This window comes from Carettochelys insculpta, chromosome 3 (assembly GCF_033958435.1).
Source record: "Carettochelys insculpta isolate YL-2023 chromosome 3, ASM3395843v1, whole genome shotgun sequence".
Taxonomy (NCBI): Eukaryota; Metazoa; Chordata; order Testudines; family Carettochelyidae; genus Carettochelys; species Carettochelys insculpta.
The window spans coordinates 15,900,990-15,924,631 of NC_134139.1; the positions used below are offsets into that span (position 1 = coordinate 15,900,990).

The window sequence follows — 23,642 nt, forward strand, 5'->3', positions numbered from 1 at the left end:
TTATTTACTTTATCATTTTAGTATGCAAATGTGTAAGTCATACTGATATTTAAGCAAATCTAATCATTTAAATTTAATACAAATCTAAAATAAATAAAAGCCTAAAGTTTATTTGGGTGCTATTCGAATACAGAATATACCTCAAAGAAAGCTAATGTAACGAAATAAAAATAATAATATGATAAAAGCAGAGCATGTTTATATCTAGGTTGCAATTCAAGTACCATTCTGACATTTTACTAAATAAATATCCAATATTGGAAACATGCATAGATCAGAGTTTGCCAAGTTTCAGTGATACTTTAAGTCCATTTATTTATAACCATATTATGTCTGAATAAAATCAATATTTGTACCTGTCGTCAACCAGTGGAATAAAATGGGACTGTGATTTTGTAGGACTGGTAGGGGAATTGCTGAGAGACCGCCTCTCCTCTACTATCGCATGGCACACTTTTTGTACACTATCACCTTCACAGATCTTCTGCTTCAGCTTTTGAATCTCCTGGTCCAGCCTATAAATGGATTTTAAAATCTATTTCAGTATCTATGTTGTTCAAAAAAGAATTCTATCTACAGTAAGTTCCCTACTTACAAACACACTAATTTCCAAGAATATTTGCATACATATAAGATAGATGCTATGTACATACTGGCATAATTAAATGAGAATCTTGTCCCTTATGACCTTTATGTCTATAGTCACAGAAATACTAATAAAGGTTATTTTATTAATGCATATTTAGATTGTGAAGTATTGACTGATCTGAAAACTAGACTAGAGCAGAAGCATTTAAGCTCAGTATATCAACATTTGTAACTTTAAATGCAACAAACGTCTCAGCTCATTAAACTCAGATCGATTCATAAGACTTGGCTTATTAGAACCATTTGAAAAACCTCACCTCATTTTAGAGCTCCATCAATGGTCTCATTTATTCTGCTACTAGTCTGGAAAAACAGGTCCAACTCAAGCAATACTAGAGTCAGAAATGAAAAAAACCTAACATGATGCAGAGTCCATTTTTAAAAAACACCCTAAAAACTGCACAATAATGTACATAAATCCCATTACTTGTTCAGGAATCTTGTAAAACAATCTGAAAATATATCTCTTAAAGCAACATATAGAGCTAGAATTTATTTTGAGTGTCTGACTAAAAAGATAATTTTTCCAAATTACAAGTTCTCTCACTTTCTAAGTGTACAAACAAGTATATGTCATATGTCACAAAAGCCTATTTATGCCTATAAGAAGTCACTCACATTCATGCTGAGTATTTTGCTTTGACAATATATTAACCATGAAGTATTATAAATAAAACACTTCCTAGCATATTTATTGTTTTGGTGTAATACATTTTAATATAACTAAATAATCAGCACTCTTCAAATGTATTGTGATTTAAACAATATAGTCATGGATGCATTTGTGTTCTCTTTTCTGCTTCTGGCCCCCTTTTCTCACATCTCTAATTTAAAAATAAACATAAACATGAAAAATATCAATCACTGTGAATGAAAGGGAAAGAAAGGTTACTCACCGTAGTAACGGTGGTTCTTCAAGATGTGTCCCCGTGGGTGCTCCACAATAGGTGTCGGGCTCACCCGGCGCCGCAGATCGGATCTTCCAAGCAGTTTCTGCCGGACCGCGCATGCGCCGGTGCGCGCCACTCCCTTGCGCGCTGCTGGCCACGTGCGCGATCTGGTCCCCACCAGTTCCTTGACCAACCGCCTCGGATGCTCCTGCAAAACACTAAACAGAGATCCGAAGCAGGGAAGATGGGCGGGTAATGGAGCACCCACGGGGACACATCTCAAAGAACCACCGTTACTACGGTGAGTAACCTGTCTTTCTTCTTCGAGTGTCCCCATGGGTGCTACACAATAGGTGACTACCCAGCAGTAACCCAAGATAGGAGGTGGGTAATCGGATTATGTGCAGCTTGTCCCCGAGAGGAATACCCTGTGAAGGGCGTAATGTTTGGCGAAGGTGTCATAGGATGACCAGGTCGCCGCTCTGCAAATGTCTTTTAGTTCAACGCCCTTGAAAAAGGCTGTTGATGCCGCCACAGCCCTAGTGGAATAAGCCCTGGGAGTGGCAAGTAAAGGAGTCTTTTTGAGTTCGTAGCACATTTTTATGCAGGATACGATGTGCTTCGAGATTCTCTGCGAAGAGAGACCTTCTCCTTTCGATTTGGGAGTGAGAGAGACTAGGAGTCTATCCGTTTTCCGGAAGGACTTGGTCCTGTCTATATAGAAGGCTAGCACCCTCCTCACGTCCAGGAGGTGTAGGCGCGCCTCTTTGTTAGAGTTATGAGGCTTTGGATAAAACGAGGGTAAAACAATAGGTTCGTTAATGTGAAACTCTGAAGAAACTTTGGGAACAAAGGCTGGATGCAGCCATATGGTTACCACTTCCTTGGAAAAAACAGTGCAGGGTGGCGTTGCCATAACTGCCGCAAGTTCGCTCACCCTGCGAGCTGACGTGATTGCGAGAAGAAAGGTCGTCTTTATTGTAAGGAGGCGGAGGGAAACCGTGGCCAAGGGCTCGAACGGTGGTCCCGTTAGCACATTAAGCACCAGGTCCAAGTTCCACGAAGGTGGAAGTGGTTTCCGAGGGGGGTATAGGTTTACCAACCCTTTGAGGAACCTGGTAACCATGGGATGGGCGAACACCATGTGCCCTTCCTCCTCATGTCTGAACGCCGAAATGGTGGCAAGGTGGACCTTTAACGAGGATAGTGAGAGTCCTCCTCTCTTGAGGTCCAGTAAATACTCTAATATCACAGGTATAGGCACTGAAAGGGGGACTAGCTGTTTGGTAGAACACCATGCCGTGAAGCGAGTCCATTTCTGCTTGTAGGTCTTCCTGGTGGAAGTCCTCCTGCTACTTTCTAGGACTTGCTGTACTTCCTCCGTACATGTGCTCTCTAGGGAGCTGAGCCATGGATTAACCACGCTTGTAGTCGCAGGCCTTGGGGGTGTGGATGCACTATGGACCGCTGGGCTTGCGTGAGCAGATCCGGCGCCACCGGAAGGGGCATCGGTGGATGGTCCGACATGCGCAGGAGTAGGGGGAACCATTGCTGTCGATCCCACGTTGGGACTATCAGGATCATTCGGGCTCCTTCCCTCCTGGCTTTCTGCAAGACTTTGTGGATCAGCACTGTGGGAGGAAAAGCGTAAAGCAGGGGGCCCCTCCACGAGATCGCGAATGCATCCCCCAGGGACCCCCGTCCCAGTCCTGCCCTGGAGCAGAATCGTGGGCACTTCTTGCTGTGTTGAGTGGCAAACAGGTCTATCTGGGGAAAACCCCATGCGTGAAAAATCGGTCGTAGCAGATTGGGACGGATCTGCCACTCGTGCGTGAGTGCAAAACGCCTGCTCAGCTGATCTGCCTTCACATTGAGAGAGCCTGGTAAGTACGAGGCTTTCAAGATTATATTGTTGGCGATGCGCCAGTTCCATAACCGGACTGCTTCCGCACATAAGACACGGGACCGAGCTCCTCCTTGCCGATTTATATAAAACATGGTGGAGGTATTGTCTGTACTGATCCCGACAACTTTGCCTTGTATATGGTCTCGAAAGTGTCTGCAGGCGTTGAACACTGCTCTGAGCTCCAGTATATTTATGTGCAGTCACTGCTCCGTGGAGGACCACAGCCCTTGAGTCACCTCTTCGCCCATGTGTGCTCCCCACCCCATAAGAACATAAGAACATAAGAATGGCCATACTGGGTCAGACCAAAGGTCCATCAAGCCCAGCATCCCATTTGCCGACGGTGGCCAATGCCAGGTGCCCCAGAGAAGGAGAACAGAAGACAATGATCAAGTGATTTATCTCCTGCCATCCATCTCCTGCCCTTGTTATGAAGGCTAGGGCACCATACTTTATCCCTGGCTAATAGCCATTTATGGACCTAACCTGCAAAAATTTATCAAGCTCTTTTTTAAACCCTAATAGAGTCCTGGCCTTCACAGCCTCCTCGGGCAAGGAGTTCCACAGGTTGACTGTGCGCTGTGTGAAGAAAAATTTCCTTTTATTAGTTTTGAACCTACTACCCATCAATTTCATTTGGTGTCCCCTAGTTCTTGTATTATGGGAAAAGGTAAATAATTTTTCTATATTCACTTTCTCCACACCATTCATGATTTTATATACCTCTATCATATCGCCCCTCAATCGCCTTTTTTCCAAACTGAGGGAAGGCATCTGTAGTAAGAAACACCGATATGTGTGGTTGGTGGAAGGGTACCCCTGTTAGCAAGTTCTTGGGGTTTACCCACCATTGCAGGGATTTGCACACCTCTGCTGTGGGCGACACCACCCTGTGAACAGTGTGTGCTGCCGGTTTGTATACGCTCGCCAGCCAGTGCTGCATGCTGAGCATGTGTAACCTGGCGTTCTGTACTACGAACGTCGCCGCTGCCATGTGGCCCAGCAGCTGTAAGCACGTCAGGACTGGCACCGTAGGACTGAAGGTGATGACCTGCACGAGGGAGCCGATGGCCCGAAAGCGAGTCTCTGGTAGATACACTCTCGCTATAATAGAATTTATGCGTGCCCCTATGAACTCTATGTCCTGTGTGGGGTCTATCTTTGATTTTGCCAGATTGATAACCAGGCCGAGCGAAGAGAACGTGCCTGCTGTGACGCGTATCATGCGTAGTACCTCCTTTCGAAGCCCCTTTGAGTAGGCAGTCGTCCAGATACGGGAATATAAATACCCCCTGTCTGTGCAGGTAGGCTGACACCACTGCCAAGGTCTTGGTGAAGACTCTGGGGGCCGAGGAGAGGCCGAACGGTAGGACCTTGTATTGAAAATGTTCTTTGCCTACTGTGAACCGGAGGAATCGCCGGTGAGCCGGATGGATAGTTATGTGAAAATACGCGTCTTGTAAGTCGAGGGCTGCGAACCAATCTCCATCATCCAGTGCCGTAAGGATGGAGGCGATTGTGATCATCTGAAAGAGTTGCTTGCGCAGGTACCGGTTGAGGCCTCGAAGATCTAAGATGGGCCTCCAGCCTCCTGTCTTTTTCTCTGTGAGGAAGTACCTCAAGTAGAACCCTTTTCCTTGCAGTTGCTCCGGCACTCTTTCCACTGCCCCTATGAGCATGAGATGGTCTACCTCCTGCTTGAGCCTCGCTATGTGGGAGGCCTCCTGGAGGTGGGGCCTGGGTGGAGGTTGTGGTGGTGGGAGCGACTGGAAGGGGATGGCGTACCCCGTGGCTATGATCTCCAGCACCCATTTGTCTGTGGTGATCCTTTTCCACTGGTCGTAGAATGGTCGGAGGCGATGGTGGAATAGCCGCTTCAGATGACCTTGTGTGATGGTAGTGATGGCGCAGCCCTGGATCTGTGTGTCAAACTTGTGGCCTTTGGCCCTGCCCCGAGGACGCACGGCTCTGTTGGGAACGTCGCCTGGGAGTTCTGTACTGCTGGTGCTGTTGATGTCGCCCTTGCTCGTAAGCCCTGTGGTACTGGGGACGCTGTTGCTGGTACTGGTACCGTCTTTGCTGAGGGTAGTACTTTTTCTCTCTGTATGGAAGGGTGTAAATCCCCAGGGTCCTAAGTGTGGCTCTTGAATCTTTACTGGAATGAAGGACTGAGTCGGTTGATTCAGCAAACAGCTTCTGCGAGTCGAAGGGAAGATCGACTATCTTTGCCTGCAGATCCCTCGGTATACCCGAAGTCTGGAGCCAGGACTCCCTTCGCATCACCACTGCCATAGCTGTGGAGCGTGCTGCTGTGTCCGCAACATCCAGGGCGATCTGAACTCCCGTCCTCGAGGCCGCGTAGCCTTCTTGCACGATGGCCTTGACCACCGGTTTCTTGTCCTCTGGAAGCGAGTCCATGAGGGAGGTTAACCTAGTGTAGTTGTCGAAATTATGGTTCGCTAAATGCGCTGCGTAATTTGCCATTCGCAACAGTAGAGTGGAGGAGGAGTAGACCTTTCTGCCGAACAGCTCTAGCTTCTTGGCATCTTTGTCTGTTCCCCCTGTCTTGAATTGAGATGTCTTTGATCTTTGTTGCGACGACTCCACCACCAAGGAATTTGGTTCTGGGTGGCTGAACAGGAACTCCATGCCCTTCGCCGGCACGAAGTATTTCTTATCCACTCTCTTGTGGACAGGCGGAATAGTCGCAGGGGTCTGCCATATCATAGTGGTGGACTCCAAGATTGCTTCATCAAGCGGTATTGCTATTTTGGAGGAGGCCGGAGGTCTCAGATTTTTGAGGAGCTTATGGTGCTTCTCTTGCACCTCTGCTGTCTGGATGCCTTGCGTGAAGGCCACCCTCTTAAACAGCTCTTGAAACTGTTTGAGATCGTCCGGAGGATGGACGTCCCCCGGGGCCGTAGCCTCGTCCGGGGAGGAAAGCGAGGACCCACTAGGGTACACCTCTCTGGACCCTTCCGGTTCCTGTTGGTGATGGTACATCCTCTCACTGGAAGCTTGCAAGAGAAAATCTCGGGGTTACATAACCAGTTCCCCCTGAGATACTTGAGTCTCCGTCCCCGTTCGCGATTGCCCTCAAGGATACGGGACCATCTGTGGGGATCTTTCCCTGGTAGATTGCTGGTGGTGTCTATGCCCCACGTGATAGGGGCGACCATGGCAGCACGGGCACTGTTCTTGGGAAGGTGACCTAGACCACTCCCTTGGTGCATACCCTCTGTGTCTGGGGGAGCGAGATCGTTGAGAGACCTGGGACACTGGAGAGAGCGATTTGTGATAGTATTCCAGCGGCTCAAACCCCAGGAAGGGTGAAGGTGGTCCCAGCCAGGGCGAGGCTGGTTGTAAAAATGGAGATGGGGGCTCCGGGTAGGCTAGGGGGGACCCCTGCCTTCTGGTTGGAGTCTGCAGCATAAGCGGAAGGCTGAGAGAAAGCAACTCTGCAGCCCTGTCTGGAGAGGGGCTGCGGTGCCTTGTTTTGTGTGCAGCCTTCCCCCTCCCTTGAGGAGGTAGCTCCGCCCCCTGACGTGTAGGGGATCTCGGCCCCGTCCACGCCGTGCTCGGCACGCTCATGGGCGGTGCCGCACGGGCGATGTCCTCCAGTGCCTGCAGGCTGCGTGCCTGCGCACTCTGCACCACCAGTTCCCCGGGGATCGGTGCCGCTGCTTGTGGTGCCGCCGGTACCGGAGCTTGTTTAGCCGCCACCCTGCCTGCGGTGCGGGGCGGCTGTTTGATTATCGGAGGCTGAGTCACCTCCACGTGGCTCTCCGTGCTGCCGCCGATCAACTGTTGCTGCGGCTGGGGGCTGTGCGCTCCTCCCGTCCCGCTCGCTGTTGCTGCCAGCAGGGATCGGGCTGGGGAGGCTTTCCTCCATTTTTGCGCTGATGGGGTGAGGGAGGCGGCTTTCCTTTTATGGGCCCCGGAGGGTCCCTCCTGCTGCGGCCGCTCCGGCACGTCTGGCTGGAGGGCCTTGTCGAAGAGCAGCATTTTAAGCCGCATCTCCCTGTCCTTCCTTGCTCTGGCTGTTAATTTTGCACAGAAGGAGCATTTCTGCGTGACATGGGACTCCCCCAGGCACCTTATGCAGAGACTGTGCCCATCAGACGCCGGCATTGCCTCTCGGCAGGACTCACATTTCTTGAATCCTGAAGAGGACATTGTTGGTGAGTCTTTCAGTTGTTAATGGGTACTTAGCACCTTCTCTGTGCTGTTTTTCCCCCTCTCCGATAGCCTGCCGCGGCAGGAGGGCTAATGGCCCTAGGCTCCTGGCCTCCGGTGCTCCGCTTGTTACTAGGACTGGACTGAATGCCGTCCCGCTTGTTGTTTGGTTTTTTTTTTGTTTTTTTTTTGAAAATAACAACTGGCTAACTTAACAGTAGCCTAAGAGCTTGAAAACTTTAAAGAAAAACAGTTAAAACCATTGAATACGCTAACTTGGCCATAGCCTAGTCGGATTCCGTCTGCAGCCGACGGCGGTTAAGAGGAACTGGTGGAGACCGGATCGCGCACGTGGCCAGCAGTGTGCAAGGGAGCGGCGCGCACCGGCGCATGCGCAGTCCGGCAGAAACTGCTTGGAAGATCCGATCTGCGGCGCCGGGCGAGCCCGACACCTATTGTGGAGCACCCACGGGGACACTCAAAGAAGAAATTATGCATATTCTAATTTTTTTGCAGATAACCCTCTTATAGGTTCATAATTTTCAAGCACATATCCTCAAATATACAATATCATGTTTGGTCTACTCACATGGTCTGCAGCTGCACACCCCACCTCTTTTGGAAGGGGCATGCAAATTCAGCCAATCAGAAATGCAAATGAGGTGTCTATTTAAATATCTTGTGCCTTATTTGCATATTCTCATGCAATCTGGCTTCCAGAAGAGCCATTTCCAGAAGCTAAAGCAGCTGAGTGGATGGATTCCTTCAAAAGCATACCCCCATTTTGAAAGTACCCTTCTTCCTAATTTTTTTCAGGAAGGAAGATTTTTTTCAAAAGGGGGGTTTCCTTTCATCCACACAGCTGCTTTAGCTTCCAGAAAAGACTCTTCCAGAAGCCAGATCAAGCAGGAATACGCAATGGAGGTATGAGATATTTAAATTTATGCCTTATTTGCATTTCTGGCAGCCACATTTGTATGCCCTTCCCAAAAGGGACGGGGCCATGTAAATGCACGTATGAAGTTCAGTACAGAAAATATAAGAGGGGGAAAGGAATGCAGTGAATTAAGAATAGGATAAATGAAGTGCCATTTAACTTTAAAAGAGAAGTATAACTCGAGGATCACGTCCAGAAGCCACCATTTTCTTTTGACCAGACAATAATATTCCTATTCAGGCACCATAACAAAAACTCTAAAACCCAAAGAGAAAGTTGACAGGAGACTGTGCTACTCCAGCTGTATTCACCTTTTTAGAGCAAGTTACACTAAAAAGGAAACATCCTGTATTTTGTTCAGACTATAAATGTTAGACGAACAAAACACATCACTGCCCATGACAAATTAACTTTCATTTCATCCATTTGGGTGATTTATTCATCATTTTGCAACTGTACTACACCCTGCTACTTTAGAGTGATGGGAAGCCATTAACTGAAAAAATAAAACAGGCAGGGGCAGAGGCCTCAAACTCATGGCTTGTGGACCGCCTACAGCCTGAGCAGTTCCAAAAATCCAGCCTGTTCAAGGCTGCTGGTCAGACCCTCTGCCATGCTCAGTCCATGCTCTACGCCCGTCTCTTCCTGCTCCACCCTCTGCCTTTGCCATTGTACCTGTGCCCTCTTGTCCTCGAGACATGGCCTCAGGGATTACTGGGGGACCAGGTGCAGACCTTGGGCCCCACACACTCACTGCAGTGGTGGGAGCCATGGTGAAGTGGAGTGATCAGGATGCTACATCACTCCACTGCCCCACACTTCCTGCTGCTGCAGTGAGTGTGGGGGAACCCTGATGCCTGCTGCTGGTCCCAGCTCACCCAGGTCTCCATGGGATAACCTGAGTTTGGGGACCGACCTATCCATAGGGTGGCTGGGGTAGTCACTGCAGGATCCCTCATAATGCGGGGCCCAAAGCAGCTGTCCTGACACATCCTAGGGATGAGACAAACTCTGCACAGACCTCTGCAGCACCACCAGAACATGCTGGCAACAATGCAAAAGTTAGAAACCAGAAGCCACTCTAGTCCTGTTGCTGCGCTGCTAGTGGTGGTAGCTGGGGTCCCTGGACATGCGGAAACATTGCTGAGCCCTCCCAGATGGGGGGTGCCTGCTGGCTGCTAGGAGTATCTGAGGCCTGGCACTGGCCCTAAGGTAAACTGAGTTCAGGAACCCTTGTTTAGGCTGCAGTATTCTCTCTACTTCACTGGCTAAATGACAATACTATACCATTTCAGACACAATTTTGTACACCTTTTAACACTAGCACAAGCTCACTTGCTCTAACTATTGTTTGCCCCTTGTATTGTCCCAAAATATATTTACAAATAGGTGAAACAATTTGGAATTACAACTAATTTAGGAAAAAAATATGAAAATTGGAGAAAAATAATTGTAACCAATGTCAAAGGAATGATAGCTCACTATGGCTGTGTCTACACGTGCACGCTACTTCGAAGTAGCGGCGCCATCTTCGAAATAGCGCCCGTCACGGCTACACTTGTTGGGTGCTATTTCGAAGCTGAAATCGATGTTAGGTGGCGAGACGTCGAAGTCACTAACCCCATGAGGGGATGGGAATTGCGCCCCACGTTGAAGTTGAACGTCGAAGTAGGGCACGTGTAGACGATCTGCGTCCCGCACCATCGAAATAGCGGGGTCCGCCATGGCGGCCATCAGCTGAGGGGTTGAGAGACGCTCTCTCTCCAGCCCCTGCGGGGCTCTATGGTCATCGGCTACGTCTACACATGCACCCAACTTCGAAATAGCTTATTTCGATGTTGCGACATCGAAATAGGCTATTTCGATGAATAACGTCTACACGTCCTCCAGGGCTGGCAACGTCGATGTTCAACTTCGACGTTGCTCAGCCCAACATCGAAATAGGCACAGCGAGGGAACGTCTACACGCCAAAGTAGCACACATCGAAATAAGGGAGCCAGGCACAGCTGCAGACAGGGTCACGGGGCGGACTCAACAGCAAGTCGCTCCCTTAAAGGGCCCCTCCCAGACACACTTTCATTAAACAGTGCAAGATACACAGAGCCAACAACTAGTTGCAGACCCTGTATATGCAGCACGGACCCCCAGCTGCAGCAGCAGCAGCCAGAAGCCCTGGGCTAAGGGCTGCTGCCCACGGTGACCACAGAGCCCCGCAAGGGCTGGAGAGAGAGTATCTCTCAACCCCCCAGCTGATGGCCGCCATGGAGGACCCCGCTATTTCGATGTTGCGGGACGCGCATCGTCTACACGTCCCTACTTCGATGTTGAACGTCGAAGTAGGGCGCTATTCCCATCCCCTCATGGGGTTAGCGACTTCGACGTCTCGCCGCCTAACGTCGATTTCAACTTCGAAATAGCGCCCAACACGTGTAGACGTGACGGGCGCTATTTCGAAGTTACTGCCGCTACTTCGAAGTAGCGTGCACGTGTAGACGCAGCTATCGTGTGCAGCAGCCCTTAGCCCAGGGCTTCTGGCTGCTGCTGCTGCAGCTGGGGATCCATGCTGCATGCACAGGGTCTGCAACCAGTTATCAGCTCTGTGGATCTTGTGTTGTTTAGTGCAACTGTGTCTGGGAGGGGCCCGCTGTTGAGTCCGCCCTGTGACCCTGTCTGCAGCTGTTCCTGGCACCCTTATTTCGATGTGTGCTACTTTGGTGTGTAGATGTTCCCTCGCAGCGCCTATTTCGATGTGGTGCTGCCCAACATCGACGTTGAACGTCGACGTTGCCAGCCCTGGAGGACGTGTAGACGTTATTCATCGAAATAGACTATTTTGATGTCGCTACATCGAAATAAGCTATTACGATGTAGAGTGCACGTGTAGACATAGCCTATATCTGAGAAAGCGAGTCTTATCCTCGAAAGCTCATGACCTAATACATTTGTTCAGTGTCTAAAGTGTTACAGGACTGCTCGTAATTTTTGAAGCTACAGATCAACAGTCACAGAGCAGTAGCTATCTGCAAAGTGATCACTTTTAGACTACTCTAAACTGAAAACTGCCTTTAACAACTTTAAGACTCTCTTTTCGTATCCTGATAAGGCAACATCGAATACATCATACGAAGACAGACATAAAATAGATAATGCAAAACATTATTGCTGACTAGGATTTAAACAGCATTTGAAGCCGGTGAAAAACATACAAATGATAATATCTAATACACAAAAAAACATGCATGTACTCATATATGTATATAATTTATTACGCGTTACCTCCATTCAGGACAGAGAATCCATTTTGCTATGCACTGTGCCCTCAAAAATCACAAAATACAACACAAATGTCCTGAAGAAGTGCTAATTTTGTTTTATTTAATCTTAAGGGTCTCTTATGCCATAACATGCATGAGAATTCATAAACAGTATTTGTTTAGCTATTTCCATATATCAGAGAGGTAGCTGAGTTAGTCTGTATTTTCAAAAACAACAAGAAGTCCTGACAAAATGGATCTTTGACCACGAAACCTTATGCTCCAAAATATCTGTTAGTCTATAAGGTGCCACAGGACTTCTTGTTGTTCTAGTTACATATATGGCTCATCACTGTATGACATGGGATCCAATCAACACAGTGGGACTAATATTTTATCTTCAGAACATCTGTGTTTAGTGGTCTCAGAGACAGAGGAGGACTAAAAGACCCCTTCACACTGCCAGCATAATTTAAAGTGGTAATAGTGCAAAGCGTATCAGGAGCAGTATCTTCACTGAATCACCAAAAACTTATTACTAAATCAACAGAGAGGTTCAAAAAGTACACAAGTATTTTAAGGGAACCTGTGGTCCTAAAAATGTCTTCGGGTAAACATGGGATCTTGCAGCTGTTATCTTGTTTTCCTTCTTCAACCAACCCCTACCCTAGGGCTAATTTCCTTAGGGGATGGGTTGATTGAAGAAAAAACAAGATAAAACTTGCAAGCTCTTCTGGTCAAGAACTATGTCTTTTTTTATTTTTTCTGAAACTTTTATTTGTGGCTAACCACAGACACTACAGCATTCAGGTTAGATATTTAACACACACCTAGTCTGTCTGTCCCCACAAGGTAGGGGCCAAACTTTTCCATTTGGTCTATAAAGTGCCTCAGACACTTTGTGGAACTGTTAAATGATTTCTTATTGTAAAGCTTTTGTTTGTAATATATTCTGTAAAACTCCGCCATGAAGCCACTGAGAGCTCCATGCCAGTCCCAAGCCTGGATGAAGGAGGAGGGTTTGTCAGATGTGTGTCGATGTGCTGACCGTCAAACAACAATATGAATGAAATCTGATCCCAATACAACCAAATGTTAAAAAATGTCAGCTCAGACACCGCCCGGATGAACAAGGTCTGTGACACCACTCAAGCAATCGGGGTTGGGTCGATAAGTTGGCTACCGAAAGAAAATTACACCTAACACATATGCTATCCATTGGAACATCCGAACACTGTGGGCAACTGGAAAATTAGAGCTGCTTCGGAAGGAAATGGAGAGATATCGATGTGATATACTTGGACTGGCACAGATGCGCTGGATGGGATCAGGAGAGATATGTGGTTGCGAAGTCATTTGGTCAGGAAATGAAACAAAGCATGAAGCAGGAGCTGGATTCCTTCTTAGCAAAACAGCTAGAAGAGCATTATTAGGATACCAACTGGTGAGTGCAAGAATGATGGTAGCATGATTCGAAGCAAAACTGTTCAACGTGTTGGTCATTCAGGTGTATGCACCCATGTCGAACAGTACGGAGGAAGAGATTGAGCTATTTTATAAAAACTTGACAAACACAGTGGAGGAGATACCGATCATTGGAGGAGACTGGAACGCGAAGGTTGGAACAGATAATAAAGGTTGGGAGAGAGCCATGGGAAGGTTTGGATATGGAGAAAGAAACGAACGAGGTAAGAAAACTATTAAGAGTTAGCTACAGAGCATGAGATGGTGATTTGCAACATGAGATTCTAACAAAAGGACTGTACAAAGTGGACATGGAGATCGAATGACGGGAAGTCAAAGAACCTGATAGATATGATTTTGATAAGAAGAAGATGGATAACGTCAGTACAGCAGTGACGAACTTTCCAAGGAGCGGATATAGACTCAGACCATAGTCTGGTGATCGCAAACATCAAGATAAAACTCAAAAATGTAAGAAAATGCAAGAGACACAGTTTAAGAATAGAAGAGATGTGGCAAGGCTATGTAAGGAAGAAACAGGGAATGCATACAGAACAGCGCTCAAAGAGAAGTTTAAGAATATCGCCACAGAGAAAGACTTACAGAAGAGAGTCGCAGGGATAGCCATCGCTATAGAAGAGGCAATTGAGCAGACTGTTCCAGAAACAGAAAAGATCAGTAAGAAGTGGATTACCCAGAAGACACTGAAGTTGGTTCAAGAGAAAAGAGCGCTGAAGACCAGAAGAGATGTTTCTGAGATGGCAGAACAGCAGTATAGGATGAAATGCAATGAGGTAAGGAAAACAGCCAGAAACGATAAGGAGAAATGGTTAGAGGAGCAATCTGAAGATACTGAGAGGTATTACGGTGAACATAAGACCAGGGAGGTGTATAAGACAATTAGGAATATTAATAGGAAATGGCAAACGAAGCAGATAGCGATCAAAGATGAGAATGAAGAAGTGCTCATGAACAGGGAGAAGATTGTGCAGCGATGGATGAGATATTGCACTGATCTATACAAACCACAGTTGGACCCGAGTGTCTCAGAGAGACTGATTGAAGAATTGAAAGAGATATCTCCACCAAGCATCGAGAGCAAAACCGATATTTCAAAGGAGGAAGTAGAAAAAGCAATGAAACAACTAAATTACAACAAGAGCCCTGAAAATGATAAGATCATGGGAGAGGTGATCAAATATGGTAGAGAAAGTATGACTCAGGAAATACACCGACTATGTAATATAACATGGAAATAAGGGAAGGTGCCTAAGGAATGGACAAGATCTGTGCTAGTGACAATACCCAAGAAAGGAAGTACATTGGAGTGCAAGAACTACAGAACCATTGCCCTAATGAGTCATCGAGGTAAGGTGCTGATGATAATACTGACTGAGAGATTAAGATCGCAGATAGAAGAACATATAGCAGACAAGCAAGCAGGGTTCAGAAAAGATAGAAGTACCATACAGCAAATATTGGCACTAAGACTGATAGCGGAGAAGGCTCGACAGAAGAACAAAAACGTATATACTTACTTCGTCGATTTTCAAAAGGCATTTGACAGCATAGATCAGAAAGTGGCTTGGGAGGTGTTGGAGTCATACGGAGTGGATAGCAGACTAATACGGTTGTTGAAAGGTATCAATGATAATGCAGAGGCAGCGGTGAGAACATGCGGGGAGTTGGGAAGTTGTTTTAAAACAAGTAGAGGTACGAGAAAAGGACACCCAATATTGCCAAGTATCTTCATCACACATCTGGAGAGAGCAATGGACAAGATCAAGGAAGAAGCAGAAGGGATATCTGTACACAGGAAAAGAATTAACAACTTGAGGTTCATGGATGATATAGTTATCATTGAGGAAGATGAGGAGAAGCTAGCGACAATGGTGCGGGTGTTAAACGAAGAAGGGAAGTGGTACAGACTGATTATGAACATTGATAAAACAAAACAATGGGATTTGGAGATAAGGAAATAGTAAGGAAGATGAGTGTGGATGGTATTGAACTAGAAAACGTAGAGAAGTTCACGTATCTGGGGAGCAACCTAACGTATGACCTAGACTATAAGAAGGAAATAGCAACCAGAAGAGCGAAAGCAAGAGCGAGTTTGAAGGCAATGGATAAGATCCGGAAAAGCAAAGCAATTAGCTTAAGAATGAAGCTGGGCGTCTTGGAAACGTGTGTATTCAGCAGCATGTTGTATGGATGTGATTATGGGTGATAATCAAAGATTCAAAAAGAAGAATATTGGCGTTTGAAAGGATTTGTTATAGAAAGATTCTGAGAATAGGATGGATGCAGAAGGTCACCAATGAGGAATTATATAAGATGATACAGCCAAAAGAGAACCTGCTGCAGAAGGTTATAAAACGGAAGCTACAATTATTTGGACATATCTGCAGAATGAACGACAAATGAAAAATCAAGACCCTAGTATTTGGCATAATGCATGGTTCAAACAGGAGAGGCAGACCCCACAGGGAATGGGCAGGTGATGTAGTAGATAGGTGCGGAGGTAGTCTACAGAAACTAAGCCATTCTGCACCGGATAGGGAAAGATGGAAAGAAATAGTACGACACATCAGACACCAACAGGCGCTGAGCCCACAGTTATTGTTGATGATGATGTTCTGTAAACTGCCAAGAAACCAATGGTCATTATCTCTACCCCAGACAAGTTCTAAGACATTTAATGATAGCAACCACCTCCACTTATGATGCAAAACTATTAGCCTGATCGCAGAATGAGAAATTTGGGCCTCAACTTGACATAAATAGTGTAATAAATATTCCACACATTTGTGAATCATTTACAAAATCAGAATACTAGACAGATTTAAAAGTTGTAGGCAACAATACATGCTTCAAACACCTGGGCATCACTGATTTCAGTCTCAATCTGTATATACATTGATACACACTATTAGGCCACTTCATTAAAAATAAAACTTAAGTGCTACTAAAACAATTAGAATGTAAGTAACTACAGAATGGGCAATTCAGTTGCTTTCTGTACATGTACAAAAGATTTCTAGGGGATGTAAAAACATAAAGGAATTTCAAACCTGATACAGTGCGTATGCACATCAAATAGACTTCATAAGTTTGCCTCAAAGTAACTTCTTCCAGAGAGGAGGATGAAAAGAAATTCATTTTTTTAAATAATGATTTGCAAAGAAAATAATACAGAAGAGCACATCAGTTTGGCTACAGCTAAATGTTTTTCTGACCTATTCAGTGTGAATTATTTTCTAAGAAAGCAGCAGTATAAAATGCATAACAAAAGGAGAGATATGGTAATTACTTTGAGTTTCAAAAACCAAATGTTCAAGACTCTCCAAAGAAACAGCCATTTTAACGCTTATTTTTAAGCTCTTCTTTTATCCAGAGACAACAATTATGGGTTTTTTTTCCAAAATGCAGTAGTGCATTGACTTCAATGGGATTTAATTCAAGCCCTTTTTGAAAGGCAAAAGTTGAAATCCTTATGTTTGACCTCTTCCACGCTTCAATCCAAGCACTGAAGTCTAATCCCAACAAAGAGATGAAGACAGGACATAAGTAAGTGTATTAATGAGATTGTGACATGCTACACCTCAAACTAGCCCCATGGAACAATCATATTCATTACTGCGATATTATTAGGATTATTTTTTCTACAAAGTATACATTCTGACATGTCAATTTAAAAATCTTGATCTGCTGAGCAGTAATATCCTGTTGAATTGTACATGCTATCATTGTATGAGAAGTTCTAAGGCACTGCTATATGTGTTACTGAAATATTCTTCAGCAACTGTGTAGCTAAAATTGACTTAGAGGTTGACTGCTGTGGCTGTCTACACAGAGGAAGGTCGATGGGAGCATCAACCTTCTTTAACCCTCGCTTCTTGTGAGGAGTTCTGGGGTCAGCTTTGACCCCGAAAAGCTCCATTTCGCACAGGTGTCAAACAAAACCACTGAAGATCAACTCTTGATCTTCCATGATAATATGGATGTAGGCTAAGTCTATGGATAACTATAAAACTAACATAAAACTTTATGCAGAGACGTAATATCAGCCTTTTCGGCTGGGAGGAGGGATAGCTGGAAAGATGCAGAACAGCATGGAAAGAAAAAAGAAAATTAATAAAGTTTTCCATATCTCCTTGCTGCTGCTTTATGACAAATCAACAGTGATGTACAGTTCTGCTTACTTCATACACCTCTACCATCCTTCTTCCCAAAAAGAGCCTATTCTAGCTCATTATATAGATTTTTATAGCAAAGATAGAAATCTCAGCTGCATTTACAGTTAGATTATTTAATCATCTCCTTAAACTGCTTTGAAATTATCCATTTAGAAGCTGCCTGATTTTTTTCCTACCCAAAGCTTTTCATATATGATCAATAACCTTTCTGAACAACTGCACTCTGCTATTTGCTCAGGAATCCAGGCCTGTTCCAGAACGTTTAGCCTTTTATTTTCTGTGGACAAAGGTTCTGATGGTCCACAAATAGCAATACCCCAATTTCAAGTTTCACCCCATGAAAGCCCATCCCATATTAAGGTTGAACATTAGAAAAATTTTCTTGTCAGGAAAAGTACAGGAAGACATTGCCTAGCAAAGTTCTGGACTCTCTAACACTCAAGATTTTTAAGAGCAGGTTAGACAAAACACCCGGCAGAAATGGCCTACATGATACTTAGCTGTGCCATTGGTACAGGGGACTCTGTTAGGGTCCTTCCAGTCCTCTGATTCTATGAATGTTGACTGGCTGGTGAGGGGATACATTCGTTTTCTGTAGGAATCTTTCATTAGGGTGTTTCCAACCTAAGGTTAGGCTTTGATTTGAATCAGACTAAATTATGAGATATTAAATACCATGTCTGTCTACTCTGAAGACAAAAGGGTGTTCAACCCTATCAAAGAATTACTGTTTACAGTTTAACATACATATTAATTTGCAACTATTATGTAATACTACTTTCTCAAGATAACTACAGGCTTTCTGACTTTTGTTTACTTTTCAATTACAATAACTAAGCAGTCGTTATTTAGTGCCACTACTAGCTACGCTTTTTCTCACTCAGATGAGGTACCCAATACCATGACCTCTTTCCTATGTTTATATTTTATTTAACTTGAGTTCTAATTACTTTTAAAGATGGAAGGCAGCATCTAGGCAGGCATTTAAACCACTTATAAATATTATTTCATGACTGGGCTGCTGAAATTTCTGGATAGGAAAAAACAATGTTCAAATAAGGAACTTAAATGTGATAATGGACATAAATACACTGTTGATAAGATAAGATAGGATAAGAAGCTGAACAGAATGTAACTGAAGAGCAAGCAATATAGCTTATTAGAGTTCAGAACTACACCCTCTCACTTCTGGGGATGGCTACCTTACGTACCCTGTGGAATTAAGAGAAAAATATATTTCCAACAATCTGAAAGGCAAAACACATTTCTCTGCATGCCAAAACTATTAAACTGATGTTACCCCATAATTCTCACCTTTCTCGATCCTGTTCCAAGGCTTTTTGTTCAGCTTCTAGACTAGCCTGCAGACCTGCCTGTTCACTGCAGCTGCTGTTCAGAATTGCAAGTTTTTGTTTTTGCTCTTCAATTTCAACATCTATTGTGGAACGCCGCTGCAAAGCAGAGTGTCTCCTTTCCAGCTTAGCTACTGCTTGCTCCAGTGCCTCTCTCTGCTGTTTTTCTCTTGATTCAAGAATTTCTTTTTCTTTTTTCCGAACTTTTTCCTCCTGACGAGCCACATTGGCTGTAAATTCAAATGTTTCTTGGAGCTGCTGCAGTTGGTTTGTGCTGGCTCTATATTGTGCAAGCTGTTCTTCTTTTTCGTCTATTTCTTTCTCAACTTGATAAAGAGTATTGTCTAACCCTAGTAGGCCTCTATCGAGGACTTCCAAAGCTCTCTGCTTTTCTTCCAACAAAGCTGGCAAGTGATTGTGCATTAGGTATTTAAGCTGGCGCTCTTTATACTGTAGCCTGTATTCTGCTGGCTTTATTTTGTCCAATTCTTCAACCATCAGTGCAGAATCCACAACATTGTCATCATCTTTCTTGAGGAGATTTAAGCATTCTTTGGGTGAATATTTTAAATGGTTCAGCATTTCATGGTCATCTGCTACTTCCTTTTCCAGATGATCCCTTTGTTGAAGTAAGTCTTTCTCCAAAATAGTTAATTGTTCTAACTGCTTTCTTTTAAAATCCATGAAATTATGCTGTGCTTTTTCTAATTCTTCACTGTCTTCATCACCTTCAGATCTGGCTTCCTTGACCCTCAAGAGAGATTCTCTAATATCTTCAAGTTCTTTTTTCTCTTCTTCAAGCCTTTGCACATCCCCTCTTTTGAGTAGCTGTATCATCACCTGTTTCTCTCGAAGCTGTCCTTCGAGATGAGCCACTTGCATCACCTGCTCCCTTTCTTGTTCTTCAAGCCTCTTCTTCTCTAATTCCAGCTTAATACACTGCTCATCTTTTTCCTTTTTTAGCTTTTCTAGTTCTCTAAAAATCTGCATTTTCTCAATTTTTTCACTATGATTAAGTTCTTGCAAGCGTTGCAGTTCTTCCTTTACTCGAGCAAAAATTTCTTCCTGTTGTTTCTTTCTCTGAAGTTCTATCTCCTGCTGTTCTCGTAGTCTTTCTTCTTCAAATTTCTCTTTTTCGGCCAGCAAGTCTTTTAACCTGCTTTCAATGTGAACACTGCGCCGTTTCAGGCTCTCCTCCTGTTTCCGGATTTCCAGCTGTACTATTTCTGTTTCCTTGCGCTGTGACTCCACCTCCTGCTGCATTCTCTCTAGTTCTGCCTTGTCCGATTTTTGTTTTTCTTCCATTTCTTCAATCAGTTTCCTAAAATAAAAAATATGTACAATAGGCATTTGATATTTATGCTTCCAAAACATTACTTCTCTTTCCAAAATATGGTCAAAATATTTCTAGACATTAACAGGGTTTTGAAGAGGTTCTAAAAGCACATACCAGCTTTTTTGTTTAAAGAGAATTTTATTCCAGTGCTTTTTAATTTGCTTAGGAACATGCCTTCAGAATTAAGTAGCTTATATTTAACTCGGTTTCTGGAAAAATGCATAGGTTATCAGATTCAGATTACTTCAAGCAAAGCTTTACCTGACAAGCAGATACACTACAGAACTGAAGTATATTGAATGATCATGAAATTTTCTTTGAACCGTACGTACATGAAATTGCATGAAGTTAATTCATGTCAGTAATAGCTAAACTACATGTTTAAGCCGCAATAACTCCATTGAATACAATAATACTCATTAAATACATATTGCAGAATAAGGGTCGGGTATGAAGAAAATTATTAGATATAAAAAAAAAATATCACACCCGGCACTTTTGCTTGAGTCAACTGTTTTAATTCATCAAACTTCACTTTTTTAGGGAACCTCCCTTTGTAAATGGCATATTTGGCTGGAAGTGTTGGTGTAGCTGCTGTCTCCTAGAGATGGTCATCTCTTCCTGACACAGAATGTAACTCTCCTCGTATAATCTCTCAGGGCAGAGGCGGAGGGAGGGGAGTTTAAAGATTAGTTTTGAGGGAGAGTAGCAAAAGCCAAGCTACACAACAAAATCTGAACTCAGAACAAACATATGTATATTCAAGCACAGTGAGCAAACAGGAAGGCTGGTCCAGTGGTTAGGGCATTAGATTAAGGCTTGGACTTCAAGTCCCTGAACCTCCTGTGTGAACTTAGGCAAGTTACTTGCTTCTTTTAGTTTCCCCATCTGTAAAATGGGGACAACAGTACTTACCTACTTCACAGGTATGTTCTGAGAATAAATTAATTGAAGGTTCAGGCACAATTGACATTGAGATTATGGGATACATAAATACCTTAGAGAGGTAGTAGGCAAGTTACCTTTTACTTTCTAATTTTTCCAGCTCCTCTCGTTGTTGTCTCTCAAATTCTAGTCTAAATAAAAAGTTAGGGAAAAGAGGATCATTTTTTGAAAGGTATGCAACAGAAACAAAGCATGGTACATTTTACATCATGGTTTCTATTTTAAAAGTTTACTTTAATATTGGGGCCTGGCAAGTTTTATAGAGCATATTAAACTATTGTAATAATTGAAAATACTTCCTTAAATATGGCCACAAATTAGATTCTGTGCCGCTGGGCACTTGTCTGGAAGCTGAAAACTAAATGAACTTCTGGGAAGAAACTATTTAAATTGCAAAGTTAAACAAGACAGATAAACGATTAGCACAGCCTCTGCAAATTAACTATATGCAGACATGGCAATCAATATATAGAAATTGAGTTTCTCTACCTTAGACAGATCGGTCCTTTTACAGGGAATAGACTGCCACAGGAGGTAGAGAGAAACAAAGTGATCAATTAAGAAAGAAACTGATGGAATAAATGTCAAGAGAACAGCAGTGAAGAATATTTTAAAGCGACAACCTAGCTACAAAATTAGCTTTAACAACAAACAAATGCTCAGACCATTAGCTTTTCTTTATGAAAGAGTATATGTGTTAGGCTTACATACTTCAAGCAATAGTCATTCATTGACACTAACTCTAAATTAAACATCTATTCCCACAAGTTAGAGTTATTTTCCCAATGCCTGCTTTTCGTATGCCAATAATTGGTATTCAGCTTTCATGTTCCTTTCACTTATGAACTGGGCACAATCTTGAAAAAGCTAAAGGTATTTGAATTTCAAAAGGCCCTCAATGGAGCATGAAAGCTATTTCTTCTCTTAATAAGGAAACACTCATGGTAATTCAGTCGTTATAATACAGCTAACAAAAAACATCAGGCAGAGATAAAATGAAAGAAAGGTATAAAACCCTATTTTATGGTATCAAAATCTTTGGATTCACAGGCATTCAATATTTGGGGGTGTTACTAGTATTTTTAATACTGCTAGGAATATGTGAAGCATTAGAAGCATCAAGTCTCTGAAGCTCTTGAACAGGAGACTTTCACTATTTAAAGCTAAATAAAATATTGATCAAAAGACTTCTCCCAAGGGTCATCACCTACATTTTCATAAGAAATATTTTTATATTAAGAAATTAGTTGAAAGGTATTTGTATAAATACATGTACTGTGTCCAAAACAATAGTAAATAAAGCACAACAGTCCACCACAGAAAGGGAAAGAGAAGCATTATATGGTACAGGTATAACTGCAAGATAAAATATACAACAGCAACAGCCTACTGTTTAAATCAAAGAGTGGATTTCTTGTACTCTAGGCACCTCCGACAAACAGTTAAATACAGAACACATCAATAATGAGCCACACAACACTCCACAAATGTAACCTCAGTGACTGTGAAATGAACCATAACAAATCTCACTTCATCCTCAAAAACTTTTAAAAATAAAGTATCCAGTGCTAGCTTAATTGCAGTTTAAAAAGTAGTCTGAGTAAGGATTTGCTCCACTATAAGCATATGCAGTGAGAAGCCATTATAGTAGAGTTAACTTAGGTTCTGAGAGGCCTACTTTTTCATATCTTTCCTGTCAGCAGTAACACAAGCAGCCTGCCAGTAAAACATGGCATGAGGGGCTTTTTGCAAACTTTTTTTTTCCTTCACCCTGTTTATGAGAAAAGTTAAGGTCAGACAGGTCATATTAGTAATGTTAAGACATTTACGTAAATCTTTGATATCAGTGACACTTTTCTGATGTCAGCTGGTGCTCAAGCTCCCCGCAACCTTGACTGGAAAGGTGTGATATTGCCAATTGAATTCGAATAAGGGTCACCCAATGGTGTTTCCCCCTCAACCTTTTATCAGAAGTTGATCTTGGGACACACATATGTTGAGGTCATCCAGAAATTTGGGGTATTGTTGACTGTCAAGGATTCTATCAAGTAGAGCTTAATTTAGCATCACTATAAGTACTATAAGGTAGAATGGGTAAAAAAAACCCTCACTGCCTGGGGGATGTGTGCCAGATGGAATCTGCCCCAGAGTAGATCTTTCATCCCAATTGGCTCTCTCTCTCTCTCTTCTACCTCTGTTGTGTTCGCTGTCACTTCTTGAACAAACTTTTGTTTTTCCTCTTTAACTTAACCTAAATTCTACCCACTGCAGTAACACCTTCCTCACTGATTGAAGCCAGCTGGCCTCAGCTTCTAGAGGATTCAAAGCAATCAGTGGGTATTGCATCCTGCATGCCTAGCATAAGTTTAAGCCACAAATGCAGTCACTTAAACTTGTATTACTGTAGTAACATTGTTAAGTAAAACCTTTAATTGTAACCTGATATTATCTGTGTTAAACATCTTCAGTTTGTAGCTGTTAAGTGCTGCTTGAATATCATTGTGCTCCTAAAATTAACAAACCATAAGGGCCGCAAA

At 43.6% G+C, this 23,642-nt stretch overlaps 1 protein-coding gene across 5 annotated transcripts in view; it reads right to left on the bottom strand.

Moving 5' to 3' along the window:
- Nucleotides 1–23,642, bottom strand: part of KIF16B (kinesin family member 16B) — a 286,791-nt gene that overhangs the window by 129,962 nt on the left and 133,187 nt on the right. For 4 of the 5 annotated variants that reach the window (XM_074989378.1, XM_074989376.1, XM_074989375.1 and 1 more), the window contains 4 exons: nt 21,595–21,627; nt 21,183–21,236; nt 18,787–20,145; nt 357–515 (listed from right to left, as the gene is read on the bottom strand). In XM_074989378.1, coding sequence (XP_074845479.1) covers nt 357–515; nt 18,787–20,145; nt 21,183–21,236; nt 21,595–21,627 — 1,605 coding nt within the window. The remainder of the gene's footprint in view (nt 1–356; nt 516–18,786; nt 20,146–21,182; nt 21,237–21,594; nt 21,628–23,642) is intronic. The other variant, XM_074989379.1, reaches the window with a different exon arrangement.